Consider the following 18074-nt stretch of genomic DNA (forward strand, 5'->3'; position numbering starts at 1 on the left):
GTTTATCTTTATTAAAAAACCTTGTATCAACCTAAGTATACGTTTTTGGAAAATGTTTTGAAAAGAGTGTCTTACTTTAAATACCACGCCAATAATGATGTCCTTAGTCCTCAAAGCGCTAAACCTAATTCAGTCATAATTTTTGATGACGTAGCATCTAAAAAACAAAACAACATAAGAGATAACTTTGTTATGGGTAGACACAAGTTTGTTAACTCCTCTGCATTCTCATTGATCCCGGGCACGCACCTCTAACTTTTAGGAGTTATGTACATCTTAAGTAATTAAATATCACTTGCTTTAACGGTGAAGGAAAACATCGTGAGGAAACCTGCATGCCTGAGAGTTCTCCATAATGTTCTCAAAGGTGTGTGAAGTCTACCAATCCGCACGTGGTCAGCGTGGTAGACTATATGGTCAAAACCCTTCTCACTCTGAGAGGAGACCCGTTCTCTGTAGTGAGCCGGTGATGGGTTGATCAAGATGAAGATGATGATATAGGTAGTAGTAGGTACTTACATACAATTATATTTTCCTTGCTTTTGTCTGCGGTTATAAGTAGTATCTGTATTGAATATATTTACGTTCATTTATATACACGGAACCCAAAGTTATCGTTTAGACTCAAACTTACAATTCTAAGTAAATGCTTGTCTTGCACTTCACAAAGGTACAGGGTGTAATCTAATAGGTTTCAGTTATAAAATTAGTAATAGGTAAGTATATCTGATTATTACTATACTAGATGATGCCCGCGACTTCGTCCGCGCGGATTAAGGTTTTTGATTCCCGCAGGAACCCTTTAATTTTCCGGAATAAAATGTAGCCTATGTGTTAATCCAGGGTGTAATCTATCTTCATTCCAAATTTCATTCAAATCCGTTCAGCTGTTTTTGCGTGATTGAGTAACGAATATCCAAACATCCACACTTTCACATTTATAATATTAATATTAAGTAGGATCTTATTCAATTCGTATTGCCTATACTATGCGGAATGCTACGCATGGGGTTCTAGTTTCGATTCCCAGTCGAGTAACTACGGTAACTTACTATTATTATGATCAGCTTGGGTTTAAAACAAACTTTCTGTATTTTAAATACTAATCCCACGTAGTAATAAGCATTAATTGATTGATTACTACTTTATTTGGAGAATAAAAGCGTAATACCATAATAATAAATAAACTATACAATAAACGTCTACCTATTAATTTACTTTTAATTGAGTATCAAAAGAAGTAATGAGGAACCAACTAAATTACAGCCTGTATTAATTGCTATTTGCAGAAAACACTTGGTAGACATTAGGTACAAAAATAAAGTAAACATGATGCATCGTATATCAGTCAGCAATATGCCGATTAGCAAGAAATATTTCGCAATTTAACTTTGATATGTTACTTTACCTACTTATAAAATAGGTGTTTCAATGTTAATATTTATTCTGAAGAACGCCTTCTCCCAGAGATGAGAGCTCGCTACCAATTTTTGCTCCAAAACCATCTATCTATATACCTACTTAAAGTAAACAAAGTTAAGTAACAGCCTTTTTAACTCCCACTGCTGGAAAATGGCCTCCTCTCAGATAGCGATATGGATTTGAGCCTTAATCTACCGCGCTGGCTCAGTGTGGTTGGTGGATAAACACATCATGTCAGATAATCATCCAAGCATGCGGGTTTCCTCACGATGTTTTCCTCATCGTAAGTTGTGATAAAAGCGTACATAACATGAAAAATGCCAAGTTAATGGTACACGCTCGTGAGATCCGAACTCCGGACCTTTTGAACGAACGGTGTGATTCCGACGAGCTCACTCCCTGTATTTGTTATTCTGTCCATATACAATGTGTAGTCTCGTTTACGAATTCGATAACAATTTTGGATCCACTTTATTTGTTGCTGGAGAGCTCGCTTTCTGCCGATGATAATGTATCACTTCACGAGCGCCGCGTCGCCTAGCGCTCAAACTGCTGGCTGGCGTACGCGAGTCGCTTCGGTCGTAACGTGAACGTACAATATATTGTTTATGAATATGTTTATTCACTTTCTGAAACAGATCGAAATCGACCCACGACAAAACCCGATAGCAACCGAACTGACAACCAATTAGACAATTACTAAATCATGTTTCGAATGAACGAAATGCAAAACCTATAATTGGGTATTGAAACGAAATATGCTGTAGTGATCTAGAATGCCCAATTATACACTACTGGCGATCTATTGAATCTATTATCTAATGCATTGAGTTGGTACTTGACAGTGCCATCACAAAGGTGGCAGCAGTTTCATGTCAGACTGAGCCTTAGATTGATTGAGTGTACCTACTGTAAGGCTTTGTTCTGACGTGAAATACTCCTTTGTCTCTTGGCTCGAGCGTCTATCGTGTCGCCCCCTCAGCTGCTGTTCGGATGCCTGCTGACGCAGACGAGCGTGGTGGCGCGCGGCGGCGGCGAGGGCGCGGAGGGCGGCGGCGTGGTGGAGCTGACGCGCGACGTGCTGGCGCGGCTGCCGCGCGCCTACGACGTGGCGGCCGTGAGTCTGCAGTACCCCGTGCAGTACTACAACAGCATGAACACCGTGCTCAAGCAGGTGCGCCTGCTGCTCTCTGAACCAACAAACCATTTATACTGACACTCAGGCTGAGACCTGTAGAGCGTTCTTTGAGCTTGCGCACACTCAAGTTTCAGTTAAAACGAGACAGATTTATGCCAGCGACATGACGCTGTCTCGTGTTGACAGTGTCTTAAGGCTGAGCAATTTAAAGTGCGCTCCATTGATCTGTCTCTGCCTTAGACTTTGGCGATTCAGATAAGACCTGTCGTCGTAACGGATTTTCAGAACTGGAGCAGACATCATGAATAACGCCTGTCGTCATCCCCCTACGATTGCAGGAGCTGATCCGCTACAACCGGCTGCTGGGCGTGGTGGCGCGCACGCTGCGCGGCGTGCACCTGGCGGCGCAAGGGCTGGCCATCATGAGCCCCGAGCTGGAGGGCTGCCACGACGCCTTCGTCAAGGGCATGGTGCCGCACGCGTGGATGTCCAAGTCCTATCCCTCCATGAAGCCTCTGGGATCCTATGTTGCGGACTTGTTGGCGAGGTGAGTCGACCTTCTGCTTGTTCGGCTGACTCTCACCGGAGCAGTCGTGCCGAAGCGACTTATCTTCAGGGCATGTCTCCGTACAATGACGCCCTACATTCTCCCGTGCTCTACAGATCGCCTATCCATCGCCCACTTCACCGCACAAGCACTCCTTTCGTCGGAGTACGTGCCCGAAGGTCGTCACTAAGTACACTTAACGTTACAGAGGCATATTTAAATTTGAATTAAATTTTTTTATTCAGATACAAGTTAGCCCTTGACTGCAATCTCACCTGGTGGTAAGTGACGATGTAGTCTAAGATGGAAGCGGACTAACCTGGAAGAGGTATAGCAGTTTTTAATAAACCCATGCCCCTTTGGTTTCTACACGGCATCGTACCGGAACGCTAAATCGCTTGGCGGCACGGCTTTGTCGGCAGGGTGATAACTAGCCACGGCCGTAGCCTGCCACCAGAAATGATTTAAAAATGTTTTATACATACCTACGTCCTGAACATGAAAAGCGCGAATGGGACGAAAATATTTACTTCGATTATCTTGTTAAATCAGCATAATGACAGCCAAAATGTTGAGCTACTAGGCGTGGCTACGAAACCTTGTCTTATGCACACTTGACCAGTTTTTAGGATTCCGTACCTCAAAAAGGGAAAAGGAACCCTTGTAAGATCACTTCGTTGTCTGTCTGTCTATCGGTCTGTCAAGAAACCTATAGGGTAGCCGGTAGGTACTTCCCGTTGATCTAGAATCATGAAATTTGGCAGGTAGGTAGGTCGTATAGCACATGTAACGTATAGCACATGTAACGTATAGCACATGTACATGTAACGGGAAAAATCCGAAAACCGTGATTTTATGGTCAAATCACAAAAAAATGTGTAAAATACCTAACATGTACTTACGTAATTATAAACACGTGTTCGATAAAATAATAGTTTATTATCGCAATTGGCAATATTGCTACGCAAGTGTAAAGTCGTGTAAAGTTTACTATCGCAATTGGCAATATTGCTACGCAAGTGTAAAGTCGTGTAAAGTTTACTATCGCAATTGGCAATATTGCTACGCAAGTGTAAAGTCGTGTAAAGTTTACAATTATAGGTACGTTTGTACTCAGTCTGCTCCTGCTCCTATATATAATAATATGCTCTTTAAGCTCTGTTATTTCACAAACAAACAAATCACAATATTTGTAGGTATATTATAACATTATGTGCATCAGACTAGTTAATCGTATTGAACTAAATATCGATAATTTAAAACAATCATTTATGTATTAATCGTGGTACATGTGGTACTACCCGTAATTTACATTATGATATTTTGTCATTAAACCACGAACCAAAAAACATTTTGTCCGTTTAGGGGGCTTACACAGTACCGGGTGGTTCCGGGTGGTTAGACTCGCTACAATATTTATGTATTTACACAAAGAAGATTAATTCTAAAAATGAAATCGTCACTCAAGAAACTACACCCAGTTTTTCATAGAAAATTTTCCGAAGATGAAAAGTTAATCTTGCTGTGTTTGATGGCAGTGTCTGGTAAGTAGACAACCATTCCCGTTGAGCCACACCGGCACCGACGACGCTGGCAGCTCGGCACTGTCCAGCGACCAACGTGAGAAGAAACCAGAATTAAATCTATAGAGGGCTGAAATCTATAAAGCGCATTTTGACTTTGCTCAGACTTAAGATTGAGTTAAAACGTGACAGATTTATGTGAGCGATATACATCTGTCTCGTTTTAACTCTGTCCTAAGTCTAAGCAAAGTCAGAGTGCGCTCTATATGTAGATGTTACCCTTAGAGTCGCTACAAACGGACATTCTTGACTCTTGTAAAGAGCCTGTATAGACTTTAAAATAACAACAAAAACTTGACATTTGACTATCATCATCAGTATCAACCGATAGATGTCTCGTAGCGACTTGCACGCGCCCCGCACCGCACCGCACCGCACCGCACCGCACCGCACCGTCTACGAGGTCACCAGAAAGCGCAGCGTTGGAGTCTTCGGGACCCCGACGTCTATCGCTATCCGAGGGAGATTCCTTATTTTACTATTGGAAAATATAACCTGGTGTAATTTCCCAAGTGACGATACACAAAACATTCAGTTCACTAACCTAAATAGATCAGTCATTCTCTAACAACAGTGTCGAGATATAAAGTACAGTCAGTCAGCACAGTTGTTGGCCAAGTGTGTCAGCTTGTTCATGAGCTCGCCGCCGAACGACTCGCGGTACTTCTGGCTGATGCTGTCGAGCAGCGCGTGGGGCGTCTCGTAGGTCCCGCTGGCGGCGGCGGCGGCGGCGGCGCCCAGGCCGGCGTCGTCGTGCCTGCGGCCCACCACGCGGAAGCCCGCGCGCGACATCTCCACGCAGTACTGCGAGTTCTCCAGAGTGGTCAGGTTGATGTACACCCGTCTGTTGCTGCTTCGCAAGGCGGACGACACCTGCGCGGACGCGACGTGTCTCCGGATGTCGTTGATGGCCGCCTCCGCTTCCAGCGGCCACGTCTCTTCGTCTAACACTCGCTCCGTCGACATTTTACCTGGAAAAAAAAGAATCATGTTTATTGAGATGTTATTGTACTGTTAATTATTATGGAATGGATTAACTATTCGCAAGCTAATTTGACTCTTAAGAGACAGGAGATGTAGTATTTAACACATGCGCAACATATTCTAGAATTAAGGCTGCATCGATAATAATGATGGCAATTTTTTCATCGTCAGGTTGAAATTCCTCCAAGACTGGATAGACGAAGGCCCCCCGATAGTGTTCTGGATATCGGGCTTCTACTTCACGCAGTCGTTCCTCACGGGCGTGCTGCAGAACTACTCGCGCCACAACACCATCCCCATCGACCAGCTGCACTTCGAGTTCAGCGTCACCGCGGCGGAGGCGACGTGCGAGGACGAGCCGGCCTTCGGGGTTTATTGTAAGGTGAGAAATATAACATAGCGCATCGGATTATGAAATTTGGCTTTTAGAACTACGATCGGACATACTCCTTCTTCCATGTAGTTATTGAAAAATATGGGAACTAGGAGAGAACCTTGTGGCATACCAGTTTTGTTAAAGACTATGAAGAAATTACTAGTAACACGAAACTAATAACTAAAAACTAATAACGCAGATTAAAGTTGGTCGATGAAAAAATCGCTTAGAAGACTATCAATTTAATTTTTCTTTATATGTATGTATTTGATTGATGTCTTTTTGAACATATCTGTACAACCTTGTTTTGCATTTACAAGCAGCAAACAGAAAAAATGGACAAGCAAGGTCAGGAACACAGTGTCTTCGTGTGGGTGAGTGTATAGGAATATAAAACAAGCATGTGTTTGTCGTTTCTACTTATAGTTAGCATTAGCATTATTGTTTTAACTGACAAAACCATGTCCAAATGCCAACAGACACAACATGACACGCCTTGTTGCCGCTAGATCCCACCACTGCAATCATGTTGGTAACAGGACATTTGTGAGTGAAGTCAGCGGCAGGTATCGTTCTGTGCGAGTGCTGACAGCATTTGCATATAAATGCGAAAGTGTGTTTGTTGTCTTGCCTTTGAACTGCTCATCCCTTTAACCGATTTTGACGAAACTCTACACAGAAATAGCTTACATACCGAGACAGACATATACTCTTGTACTGAATATAATTAGAGTTCCCACAGGATTTTCAAAAACCCTAAATCCACGTGGACCAAGTAACACGCATGATCTACGACTTACGAAACACAATGAATACAAAATATGTTTTTGTGAACAGGGGCTGTTCCTGGAAGGCGCGCGATGGAACCGTGCCACGATGCAGCTGGACGAGTCCTACCCCAAGATCCTCTTCGACAGCATCCCCATCATCTGGTTCCGCCCCGCGCTGCTGGCCGCCTTCGCCCCGCCGCCCGGCTACTTCTGCCCCATATACAAGACCAGCGAGAGGAAGGGCGTGCTGGCCACCACGGGCCACTCCAGCAACTTCGTCATATACATCACGCTGCGCTCGGACGCGCCTCCGAAGCACTGGGTCAACAGAGGGGTGGCCAGCTTGACCCAGCTCGACGACTAGACATTACTTTGTGATTACAGATGTACGAAGAATATTATGTGTGTGCAATAATTAAACGCCAATTAAAATAAATAGATAATTCTTGGATCAAAGTGTTTCGTTTTTATATGAAGCCATTTTAAATACACTCTGAAGTGTGATGGCCAACTTTCACTGAGCTGTTAACCAAAGAACATACAAGCTCGGTGTGTTAATAATTTCAAATATTACTTAACAAGGTGGGGTCACCGGTAGTGGCTAATCCCACCCTTGTGCCACCATTTTGAATTAACAGAGGAATTGTTTTTGCATGAATTGCCAACAAAAATGATAAGAACATTTTTATTTTCATCTCACTCACTCAGAAATACTCCTTTGCCCTTTGAAATCTGCATGGAAAGTGGTAATTTTGAAATTGGAACGTGACGAACTGTGGTATACACCACAGTTGGATGGTTGGTCTCAAGACAAGTATGTGTCACACACGCGCGGATACAACTCATACGAGGGACATGACCAGTGGAACTATGGGCACTTGCCTAGGTGTCAGAAATCAATGTGCAGCAAATATTGTTTTCGCTGATGCGTCTATATCAGAAGTGCTTGGAGTTTTCCAAATGTTTGTCTAATCTATTCTTGAACTGTAGCCCTACCGCCGTTGTTTGACAGCTACAATGTCACGATCGCAATCATCTCTGATTGGTTAATGCTCGCTCACTATTGGCTACAATGCATTGTTGCAACAAGAATGGCACAAATTCAGCCAATCAGAACAATTGAGATTGTAATAATGATTGATGCAGGTTTTAGACAATCACCCTGCTGGTTAACAGAACTTGACATAACCACATCCTTAGGCAATATATTCCATATGTGAACAACTCTGTTGGTCAGAAAGTGTTTTAATGGGTTTGATGATGGCAATTGATATTGTAGCTTCATATCATGTCCCCTAAATCTAGGATTACTGCTTCTCGAATACATGCTCTCAAATTTTGGGACTTTATAATAATTAAGTATAATTTTAGTATTTTGTAAGTTTCAATTAGCCTACCTAATTGATTGTTTATTATATATTTTTCAGATAAAAAAGTTTCAGGGGTCTAATGGCTCTTAAAACTGAGAAAAACAAAGAAGTTTCACGAAATAACTCAGCCTTTTGATACCAGATGGCGCTAAAACAAAAGTTTCATGAATAAACTATTCCTTTACTTGTGCGATAAGACCTACCTACCTACCAAAAATGATTCTAGGTCAACGGGAAGCATCCTAATAGGTTTTCTTGACAGACACGATGGACAGACAGACAGACAGACAGACAACAAAGTGATCCTTTTTTCCTTTTGCGATACGGAGCCCTAATAATTAAAAAATCCACTATAAATTAGGCCTTAATTTTTGAATCTTACTGTAAAAGCTGAAATCCTGCAAATTTTTCCAAATGGCAAGGCAGGCACTGGAAATATCATTTATCTTCACTTTTTAAAATACAATAACTATAATATGAGCTTTGCCAACTTGGAGTTATTATATTATCTTAGCTTGTTACTAGCATTGTAGATAGCAGGTAGGTACCTACCTAATATATCAAAAGCTGAAATACTACATCTGATAATTATAGTATGCTTACTTGGCGATCACTGCCAGCATGCCAGTGCCGCCGAGTGCCGGTTATAACAAATTGCTTCGTGAGAGGACTAGAATGACTTCTTCATTTATAATATAATCTAATCACCAAGTAGGTGAATATTCTATGATCTACTAAGGCATATATGCGGGATATGCAAAAGGATCCAGAAGGGGCTCAAAGACCTTAATTTAATCAAGCTTCTCAAAAAATGTAGTAAAAGAGATAAATGTCTTTATTCTTATATAATATGAACTGTCTTCTTACCCAAGTTGTGTGATGATCCAAATTTTCTTTGCAGAGATAATACTACAGCCTGTACAGGTGATATCAATTTATTATTACTGCCTCCTGGAAATCCAAAGAGTAAATGTATATATTGGAAATCTTGTATTAATTGTTGACACAGTATAATACTATTACATATTTAAAAAACAATATATTGTGTACGAAAAAACTTTAAAATTTTCTATTAGCAACAACAAAGTACTCTGTGATTTGCAATCTGCAATAGTAGTAGACTGGAAGACAGTACCTAGTACCATCGACATAGGAATACATTTTCCTTATGTAAAAAGTACCTACTCTATGGAATACACTTACATAGGTAGGTACCTACCTATTCTATCATTGTACTACGTAGTACCTACCTAGTACTTGCAAATTCTTTGGTAGTATATTATCTATGCCATCAACCATCAAACCACCACCTGTATAGGTACTATCTCTATGCCACCACCGACCAAACCACCATAGATTATCTACTATATTACTAGCAAACCACCGAGAAATAAAAGCCAAACCACAGAACAAAACGGACAAAAAAAAACGTTTAGTTTGGTTCCTGTAAGGTTCCTGTACATTACAAAAAATTTGCAAGTACTACTACGTAGTACGTACATTATTAATACCTATTATACTCTTTGGTTTGGTTTAAGCATCGACATAGAAGCCTTAAAGAACTGTTATCCAGGGCCGTAAAATAAATTAAAAAAAAAAAAAAATTAAATCGACATAGAAAGTAATAATTCTTATTACATCAAGAATAATTAGTTAATACTTAAAAATTCTTAGAGTATAATGTGATAAATTTATTAAAAATATTATATTTTTAATATATTTTTTTCACTACGAATATTATGATTAACATTTTTCACAAGCTGCGTAGAATGAAACGTAATGTTTGCTTCTTTGTTGAGTTGCACAGATGGCGCTTCGAATTTTGTAAACTGCGTATGGCGAATTGACGTTTTTGGTTATTTTTGTTCTCGCCTCGTGTTTACTTTAGTGTCTAATTTCGGTCCATTTGTAAAAATTTCGTTGTGCAATATAAGAAAGCTCGTCCGGGGTCAGATTTTACGCTATCGTATAGTAGGTATCGATCCGCGCTTCCCGACTAGGTATATGTATACAGTTTTATCACGTGGTGGTGTGATTTATATAATTCTTGTTTACTGTACTCGGAGTAGAAACTTTGCGCATGTGCGTCCCCTCAGTAACCTCAAATCGTAGAAGGGACACGGATTCGGCAGGCTCCGGAAATCCGGGTCGCGGCACGGCGGAGTCGGGCCTGTGATGTGCCCCGCGCGTGGACTCTGATCCGCCATGGCTCAGACGCAGATCTCGCAGAGCTCGGAGAGCGACGCCTGGCGAGCGCTGCTGTCGCTCAAGTCGGCGCCGCCGTCGCCCTCCAAGGTGCAGTGGGCGCAGGAGCCGGCCGCCGTGGCGATCGCGCGCCTCGACGGCCGCGACTTCGAGTACCTCATCCGGCAGAAGAAGGTGATCATCGGGCGCAACTCGAGCCGCGGCCAAGTGGACGTGAACATGGGACATTCGAGCTTCATATCGCGGCGGCACCTCGAGCTGTTCTACGACCACCCGGAGTTCTACCTGACGTGCAACAGCAAGAACGGCGTGCTCGTGGACGGGGTGTTCCAGCGGAAGGGAGCGGCCGCGATGCTGCTGCCCAAAAGGTCAGTACACTCGCCCATAGATACGTAGAGGTCAGCGTCGCCGCCCGTCGCTTGTGTTGCGGATTGCTTTTTGTTTGTAAACAAACTTTATTTGTTTATATCTACCCACCTGTTGTTATTGTTTTTTTCGTATTCTCGAAAGATTTGTTCACTCGTATTGAAGGTAATAGTTTTTGTGAGCCTACATCTACCATCAACATGGTAATTATTTTTAATACAGAATATGCTAGTTGTTAATACCTTAATTAAAAACCATCCTTCACTTTTGAGCTAAGTTTTACATGAGCTACTTTTTGTTTGATTAGTTTGTTGCTGATGCTGTGCGACATGACTTTCTTATAAAAATTACATAACAAAAAATGCATAAATTTTGAGAAAGGACCTGCCATTATGTGTGTTCAAACTCGGGTTTACCCTTACATTATGGACTTTTGTCATGACAGTTGACATGTACCTACATTGTTTACAGTCAGTTAGTACAGGGAACTAATGTTAATATCTGTTTGTGTATGGTGTAATGATTGCGTATTGGTTTTGTCACCTGTATGGCTGTATGCGCTGGGTTTTATCCTCAAAAGCTGTATTGCTGTTGACCTGAAATTTGGGACTTCTGAAATTCATAATATTATGTACTTAATTCATCAGCTGTTTGACTTGGTTCTTGTCACAAATAGCACAAGCTTACTGGCCTTGCTAAGAAAAGAACCGGCAAGTGCAAGTCAGACTCGGCCACTGAGGGTTCCATACTACCGAAAAAGTGAAATGGCAAGAATCACTTTTGTTAACAAACTGCAAAACTAATTTTGTTTGTAGAGGCTTTAATATCAAATTGATGACCAGTGTGTGATGACACTGTCAAACAATACTTAAACCGCAAAACTTATTATCATCTCTAAGGGGTAACATAGGGGTTCGAAATTTGCGAAGTCGTGGGCATAAGCTAGTTGATTATTATTATTCAATCCAATAGGAATGATTTATTATTGCGTTACTGAGTCCAATTTACAGTGTGGCATATAATATTAACTAATCATTGTCAGAAATCAGATATAAAATTAACCTATAAAAATTAATCTATTTACAGCTCAGAATAAATACCTTTAGAAGTAGCGCTATTGTGACTTTTACTGTTAGAGCGAGATAGCTAAATACATTTAAGCTCTTATTAGAATGTGACAAAAGATTATGTTTTGTGCTTATCACTGTGGCCACTTTTTTTGTTTGTCAAGATGTACTTGTACGTGAGATGTTGATAGACAAAGGTTTTGTTGACTCGAGTATTTTAAAGAAATAATTGATTTGTTTTGTTGTTTTTGAAGTGATTGTTCAATGGTGGGTTGCAGTATACTAGTAACTAGTAACTAGTAACTAGGCTACAATAGCCGAAGCAAACATAAAGTAGACGGAATAACATTTTACAAGTAAGTACCTCTGCTTGAGCGAGAGGGACTGAGGCCGAGGGGGCCACGCTACTTGCATATCTACTATACCTGTGATTTACAGAATAGAATTCCATTGACAAAATGTGCCAAAAACTGGCACGCTGATATCAAAACATGACGCAATACCATTACCATATTGTTAGCAATGTACATACATGGGTGTGCTCCTTTATCTATGTTCCTATCTCTGTTGGTTTGTCTCAATGACTTGCTAATTAGTACACACATGATATTATCGTGATCTTAACTTGTTTACTATTATGCTCTCCTTAATTATCAATTGGAGTATGATATGTTTACTGTGAGATTTCCATTTCCCACTTAAGTATGGTTTGTGCAAAATACATTCATATCAAATTTTGGAATTCTAAGACTTCTGGAAGTACTTTAGAATTTTTGACTAGAAAACCATAAAGGCTAGATTATTGATACTTGGTACGTTTGATATGTCTACCACTGGCCTCTTATCCTGACAGCATTCTTGCGACAGAATTTAGAGATATGCTTCCCCCGTAAGAAGGGGTGGAGGGGGAAAATTTCTGATTTCTTAGTTTTCCTGTTGTTTATATGCAATTCCTAGCCCCTGCCGTGCCCCCTGATTTGACTTTGACTTGATAAATCCCTAACTGATAAGTTCAACATTGTTGAATGTTGCCCAGCAAGATGTTTCACTACCCCAGTGTTCCACACTGGGTGATAGCCACCGTCACCGAGCTCATTTCACATTGGTTGGTTCTACATTGCTGTTTCACTGAGTGATGTTAAAATAATTCTTTGTAGAAAACCTGCAATGGATTAAAAACATGTGGAATAAGCTCAGCAGTGAATGATAATTGAGTAATTGATCACCGCCGCTGGTCACGTAGAAACGAGTAGGCAGTGATTGCATACAGCATAACCTCGTTAGCACGTGTCTCGGAACTGAGCGCTGCAGTGCAGTGGTAGCAGTGAAGGTAAACACGTGACGTCACGGCGGTGACGCGCCTGGCACCTTCTACATCCTACTACGAGTTAGTGTTTACTGGACGGATGTTTCCATTGTTGTATGCTGTGGCCTGCGTGCTGTGGCCTGCGGGCTGCGGCCTGCGGGCTGCGGGCTGCGACGCTTTTACTTGGAAGCTTTTAGTTCCAAACTGTAAATACTTAAGTACCTAGGTAGTACGCGGCCGAAAGTGATAAACATCGCCCTTTAGAATGACATTTCATCTTTGTAGAGCGTTGTCTCTGTCACTCATACCCATATGGCGCTTTGTCACTCTCAACGACCGAGACAGTGCTCTACAAATCTGCTGTCTCGTTCTAAAAGCCGATGTACATTTCGATGTACATTACTTTCTGCCGCGTACTGTACAGCAGTTGCTACAGTTGCGCAAGTTCGTAGACGTAGTTCGCGACCAGTAGGTAACCAGTAGGTAACCGGCTACAAACAAAGCAGTAAAGCACAATAAATTACAAGTTGATCTGATAGTGTTATCTGTTATCGTACGTACAGGGTCATTCAACTATTTGTCTAAGGGCCGGTTGTTTCAAACCATTGGTCTTCGTAAGATACGTTCGTTAAGATTTAACAGACGTAGACGAACTTTAACATCTGTTAATTTAAGTGCGTTGCTTCATTGTACAAAAAACTGTTCGTCATTGTTATTTTGGTTGCGAAACTAACCCTAAAAATTAACCTTCTTCTCCGTATCCTTTTTTATTTCATTTTAAGTATATTAAATTATATACATAGTTATTAATATTGCTTCTTCGAATTTTAAACACTTTTTCTTTCTTACAAATTCTTTCATCTTCAAAAAAACTACCATAAAAAGCTTTGAATTAAATTTAATCCATTATAATTTGTAAATAAAATATTCCGTCTGTAAGAAGTATGAAGTTACGAAGTGATTTGACGATCACCAAGGCGCATGGCGCCAGCACCGGTTAACGTAAACGTAACTTGTTAACGAACGTTAGCGCTAACAGATGCTGAATCAACGCTTTTTCTTTACTTACGTTCGTTAGCGCCATATTTAAAGGTTACGTGTCCGTCAAAGTTTGTCGAAACAACCGGCCCTAAGTGTAGCGCCTTATTTGCGCGCGCCAATGCCGCGATGCGGCTCGTTCCACAATGTACTGTAGCGCCTCGCGAGTCGCGACGAGGCGTGGAATGGCGCAGCGAGCGTTTCTACATTAATGATCAATATTCTGTTGTGAATGCATTTTGTGCTATTAACAAGCAAGACGTATGAGGTAGTATATTGCGCAGCGAGCTGCGAGATATCTTACGTTTCTACATCAACTTGCGACATAGGCTCTACGAGTTAACGGATCAATAGGTGACTAGAGTCTTGCCAATCAGCTAAGTATGGTACGTGACAGGTAGAAATGTCATCGGGGAGGGAACACCCGCACAGCCCCCGCGCTAACCTGGTGCGGGAGACGTGCGGGTGTCTTTCATATTATGTGCACAAATGCAAATCGAATATAGGTAGGTACCTACATACATAATATTATGTTCCTAATTATATCATAGCCTCGATAGCTCAACGGTTGAAGGAGCGGACTGAAAACTGAAAGGTCGCCGGTTCAAATCCCACCCGTTGCACTATTGTTGTATCTACCTAGCACAAGCTTTACGCTTAGTTGGAGGGAAAGGGGAATATTAGGCAGTAACACCGGGCAGTAATTAACTTGGCTAATATTCTTTAAATTTGAAAATACTAATTATTAGTTCATGACCACAATTTAATTTTTTTTGTGTGATGTAACCACAATTTCATGGTTTTCAGATTTTTCCCCGAATGTATGTGTTGTGTTGATGGACAGACAGACAACAAAGTGATCTTATAAGGGTTCCGTTTTTCCTTTTGAGGTACGGAACCCTGAAAAAGTGGAGCAAAATTTATTTTTGAAAATAATAACCAAATTATTTAATTCAAAATTAGTAGCCGGTCCAATATGGGTTTAGAGTTTGGTCTTAGAAGAAGTACATAGCTCTAGGTACTTATGTGTTTCAGTGTTTTGGAAATAATGAAACCTTGAGAGTTGAGATACGATTGTGTATGTGTGTGCGAGTAGGTACGTATCGAGTGTAGGCTATATGCGGCACACTACCTAGGCAGCAGTTTGTGTCTAGTCCAAGCACTCTCGGCTCGGCCGGCCTTGTGCCACATAGCTGTCTGTACGTACGGACGGACGGACGGACGGACGGTTTCATGTCTGTGACTCACTGCTAGGAGCAGGAACACGTCGGCTTCCAAGAGCTTACCTACCAATTATAGGTATCTATATAATATGGCAAAAGCGGCGATAGCCCAGTGGTTGACACTTGAGATGTCGGCCTCCTAATCGGGAGGTCCAGGGTTCGATACTGGCGCGCACCTCTTTAGAGTTGTGTGTTTTAAGTAACTATTATGTAAAATATTGTGAAGAAAATAATTATGTGCAAGTGAAATCCGCACTTGGCCAAAGTGGTATACTGTACCACGCTGGCCACCCATCTTATTCTGAGAGCAGACCCGTGTGTAGTAGCTAGTGAGCTACTCGTACTTAGTAATATACATAAAACAACGGGGTCTCAAAGTGGTATTTGTTCGACGAGGCGAATTGGGTGCATGTCTGCAAGCAACGCGTCGCCCCCCGACCCGCCCCCCCGTCGGCCCGTCGTTGCCGTTCCGAGTTCCGACGGACCTTGAACTTGTCGTTGTTATCCACGGAACTTGGGGAGCGCGCCACTGTCCAACTTGGTGGAACTGTGCCGCCCGCCCCGCCCCGCCCCGCCCCGCCCCGGAGGACATGGTAACCAGTGAACATTACCTATGTACCAGGCTAGGCAGCAGGCAGCAGGCAGCAGGCAGCAGGCAGTAGGCAGCTACGGCGAGGTGGCACATGTTTACATCGCGCTGTGACGGATCTGTTGGTTGTGCGCGCGTCTGTTGCGTAACACGTGCGAAACACACGAGTGCGCGACACGCACGGCTAATTAGGTTAGCCCTTGACTGCGATCTCACCTGATGTTAAGTGAGGATGCATTGTAAGGTGGGACTTGGTCCCGGCATTGTACCGAAGCGGTTGTCGAAGGGAGGCGCGCGACGCGCGTGGCGCTCGTTACGCAATGGCGTACATATTGTTATGTCTACTATTATAATATATTCTGTGGTTATGTCGGTAAATTATTTGGTGTCATATCGGATACTGGCCGTTTGATTGGTCACACTACACACTACACACTACACACGTAGAATCATACTCGAACTCGTATTTATTTTATTTTATTTATTAGGAACACACACAATACATTAATTTAACACAAACTACGACACTTATAAACGTGCGTCGAGGGTGTTTTAGGATTTGTATGTTTTTAAATCATACAGATTCGAGCTGTTTCAGCGGATTACAGCAGATTCAGCTTTTGGTTCATTGTATATCATGGACTTCCGCAAAGTCACGCCTGCTTCTATACAACAATTATATGATAGGTCCAGATGGCAATCCGCACACCCGCACACCCGCACAGTCCCCGCGCTCGCCCGGTGACGCCGCACACTCCGACGACCTGTCGCGCTGTACTCTAGCTACCTGTTAGAATCACTCGATTGCTACTTCTTGTTTCGCTTTATGGCTTTTAAGTCATTACTCAATTTCTACTTATCTTTGCCAACTTTAGGCGTTAGGTACCTACCTACATACCTCTACCTATCCTCAAACATTCTTACACTTGTTGTGTTGCGGAGCAGTTGAGAGTGCCAGTGGTGACTTGTTCGCTCTGGGCTGGTTTCCGCACGTCTAAACGTTTCCGTCTGTTGTGACTTGTGCGTGACTTTTATAGTGCGTTCAATGAGATGGCCACAAGCTGACAATAGACGCAGAACGTAACATTTGGACGCGCCGCGCGTCCCTAACGTTTGTTTTGACGGCGCGGCGGCGCGGCGCTACACGACGTTATCGCCTTCCGAAGGTTAATTACAGTGAGACGTACTCTATCGCACAGCCACGACGGAAAATGACTCGTAACACCACGAGCTGAGGTCACATTTGTTGTGAATTCTCTTAACGAACGTAATCAATGAGCTCGATACGTTTCACGTTTAGAAGGTAGCTGTAGGTAGGTGCCGGCTTGTCAATAAAATCTGCCTTTTCTGTAAACAAACAGGTAAACACGCGACAGGTCGAGATGGCAATCGGGGTATGAGGCCTAGGGACACCCCGCACACCCGCAGCGGGTGAGCGCGGGGGCTGCAGTGTAAAAGAATCAATAGGCTACTTGACAATTTTTTTAAGTTGGTCTTAAATGGTTAATATTTGTCCTATTATATCAAAAAAATTAACACTATATTTTTTTGCGCCCTAAAAACCGTAAAACTTTAATTTAAAAAAATATTTTTCTTAGACAGGTGAAAACACCTGTGGTTATACTGTTGTTTACAAATGCATGACGTCAGAGCACAGATAATCTATCGGCCAAACATGGCCGACAGTGTTTTCACCTGTCTAAGAAAAATATTTTTTTAAATTAAAGTTTTACGGTTTTTAGGGCGCAAAAAAATATAGTGTTAATTTTTTTGATATAATAGGACAAATATTAACCATTTCAGACCAACTTAAAAAAATTGTCAAGTAGCCTATTGGACTGTCCCACTAGGATCTCTAATTTGGTAACCAAACTCTACATGCTCTGGATGTTAAAACTCAAAAACTCCGTTTTAATCTCGACTTTTTGGAGCTAGGTATGTGCGATTTAAGCAATTAATGTAAATTGTAGGAATAACTGTATGTCTGAGAGTTTTCCATAGTATTTTCAAAAGTATGTAAAGTCTGCCAATCCGCACTGGGCCAGCGCAGAAGACTGTACCTATCTTAAACCCTTCTCATTCTGACAGGG

General features: G+C 42.0%; 3 protein-coding genes across 3 annotated transcripts in view; 2 read left to right on the plus strand and 1 right to left on the minus strand.

Moving 5' to 3' along the window:
* Dnah3 (dynein heavy chain 3, axonemal) overlaps nucleotides 1–7267 on the plus strand; it is a 69447-nt gene extending 62180 nt beyond the window's left edge. Inside the window, exons 70-73 of the mRNA XM_034974433.2 lie at nucleotides 2405–2596; nucleotides 2899–3107; nucleotides 5846–6056; nucleotides 6888–7267. Of these exons, the coding sequence (XP_034830324.2) occupies nucleotides 2405–2596; nucleotides 2899–3107; nucleotides 5846–6056; nucleotides 6888–7184 (909 nt within the window). The 3' untranslated portion in view covers nucleotides 7185–7267. The remainder of the gene's footprint in view (nucleotides 1–2404; nucleotides 2597–2898; nucleotides 3108–5845; nucleotides 6057–6887) is intronic.
* On the minus strand, nucleotides 4027–9504 carry LOC138403143 (GSK3-beta interaction protein-like). The gene is made up of 3 exons (XM_069502416.1): nucleotides 9441–9504; nucleotides 9058–9141; nucleotides 4027–5661 (listed from the first exon to the last, which is right to left on the minus strand). Exons 1-3 carry the CDS (start codon nucleotides 9487–9489, stop codon nucleotides 5285–5287), a joined length of 510 nt encoding a protein of 169 aa, XP_069358517.1. The 5' UTR covers nucleotides 9490–9504; the 3' UTR covers nucleotides 4027–5284.
* A 469-nt stretch (nucleotides 9505–9973) lies between these two features.
* FoxK (forkhead box K) overlaps nucleotides 9974–18074 on the plus strand; it is a 34209-nt gene continuing 26108 nt past the window's right edge. Inside the window, exon 1 of the mRNA XM_034974866.2 lies at nucleotides 9974–10763. Coding sequence (XP_034830757.1) covers nucleotides 10396–10763 — 368 coding nt within the window. The 5' untranslated portion in view covers nucleotides 9974–10395. The remainder of the gene's footprint in view (nucleotides 10764–18074) is intronic.

This window comes from Maniola hyperantus, chromosome 13 (genome assembly GCF_902806685.2).
Source record: "Maniola hyperantus chromosome 13, iAphHyp1.2, whole genome shotgun sequence".
Classification (NCBI taxonomy): Eukaryota; Metazoa; Arthropoda; class Insecta; order Lepidoptera; family Nymphalidae; genus Maniola; species Maniola hyperantus.

Bases quoted from the DNA above. Each gene is read 5' to 3' on its own strand.
- LOC138403143 (XM_069502416.1), bottom strand. From the start codon at position 9,489: ATGGTTGATGGCATAGATAATATACTACCAAAGAATTTGCAAGTACTA. The intron at 9,142-9,440 runs GTAGGTACTACG...TTGGATTTCCAG, and splicing joins AAAGAATTTGCAAGTACTAG to GAGGCAGTAATAATAAATTG. The intron at 5,662-9,057 runs GTAAGAAGACAG...TTTTTTTTCCAG, and splicing joins TGGATCATCACACAACTTGG to GTAAAATGTCGACGGAGCGA.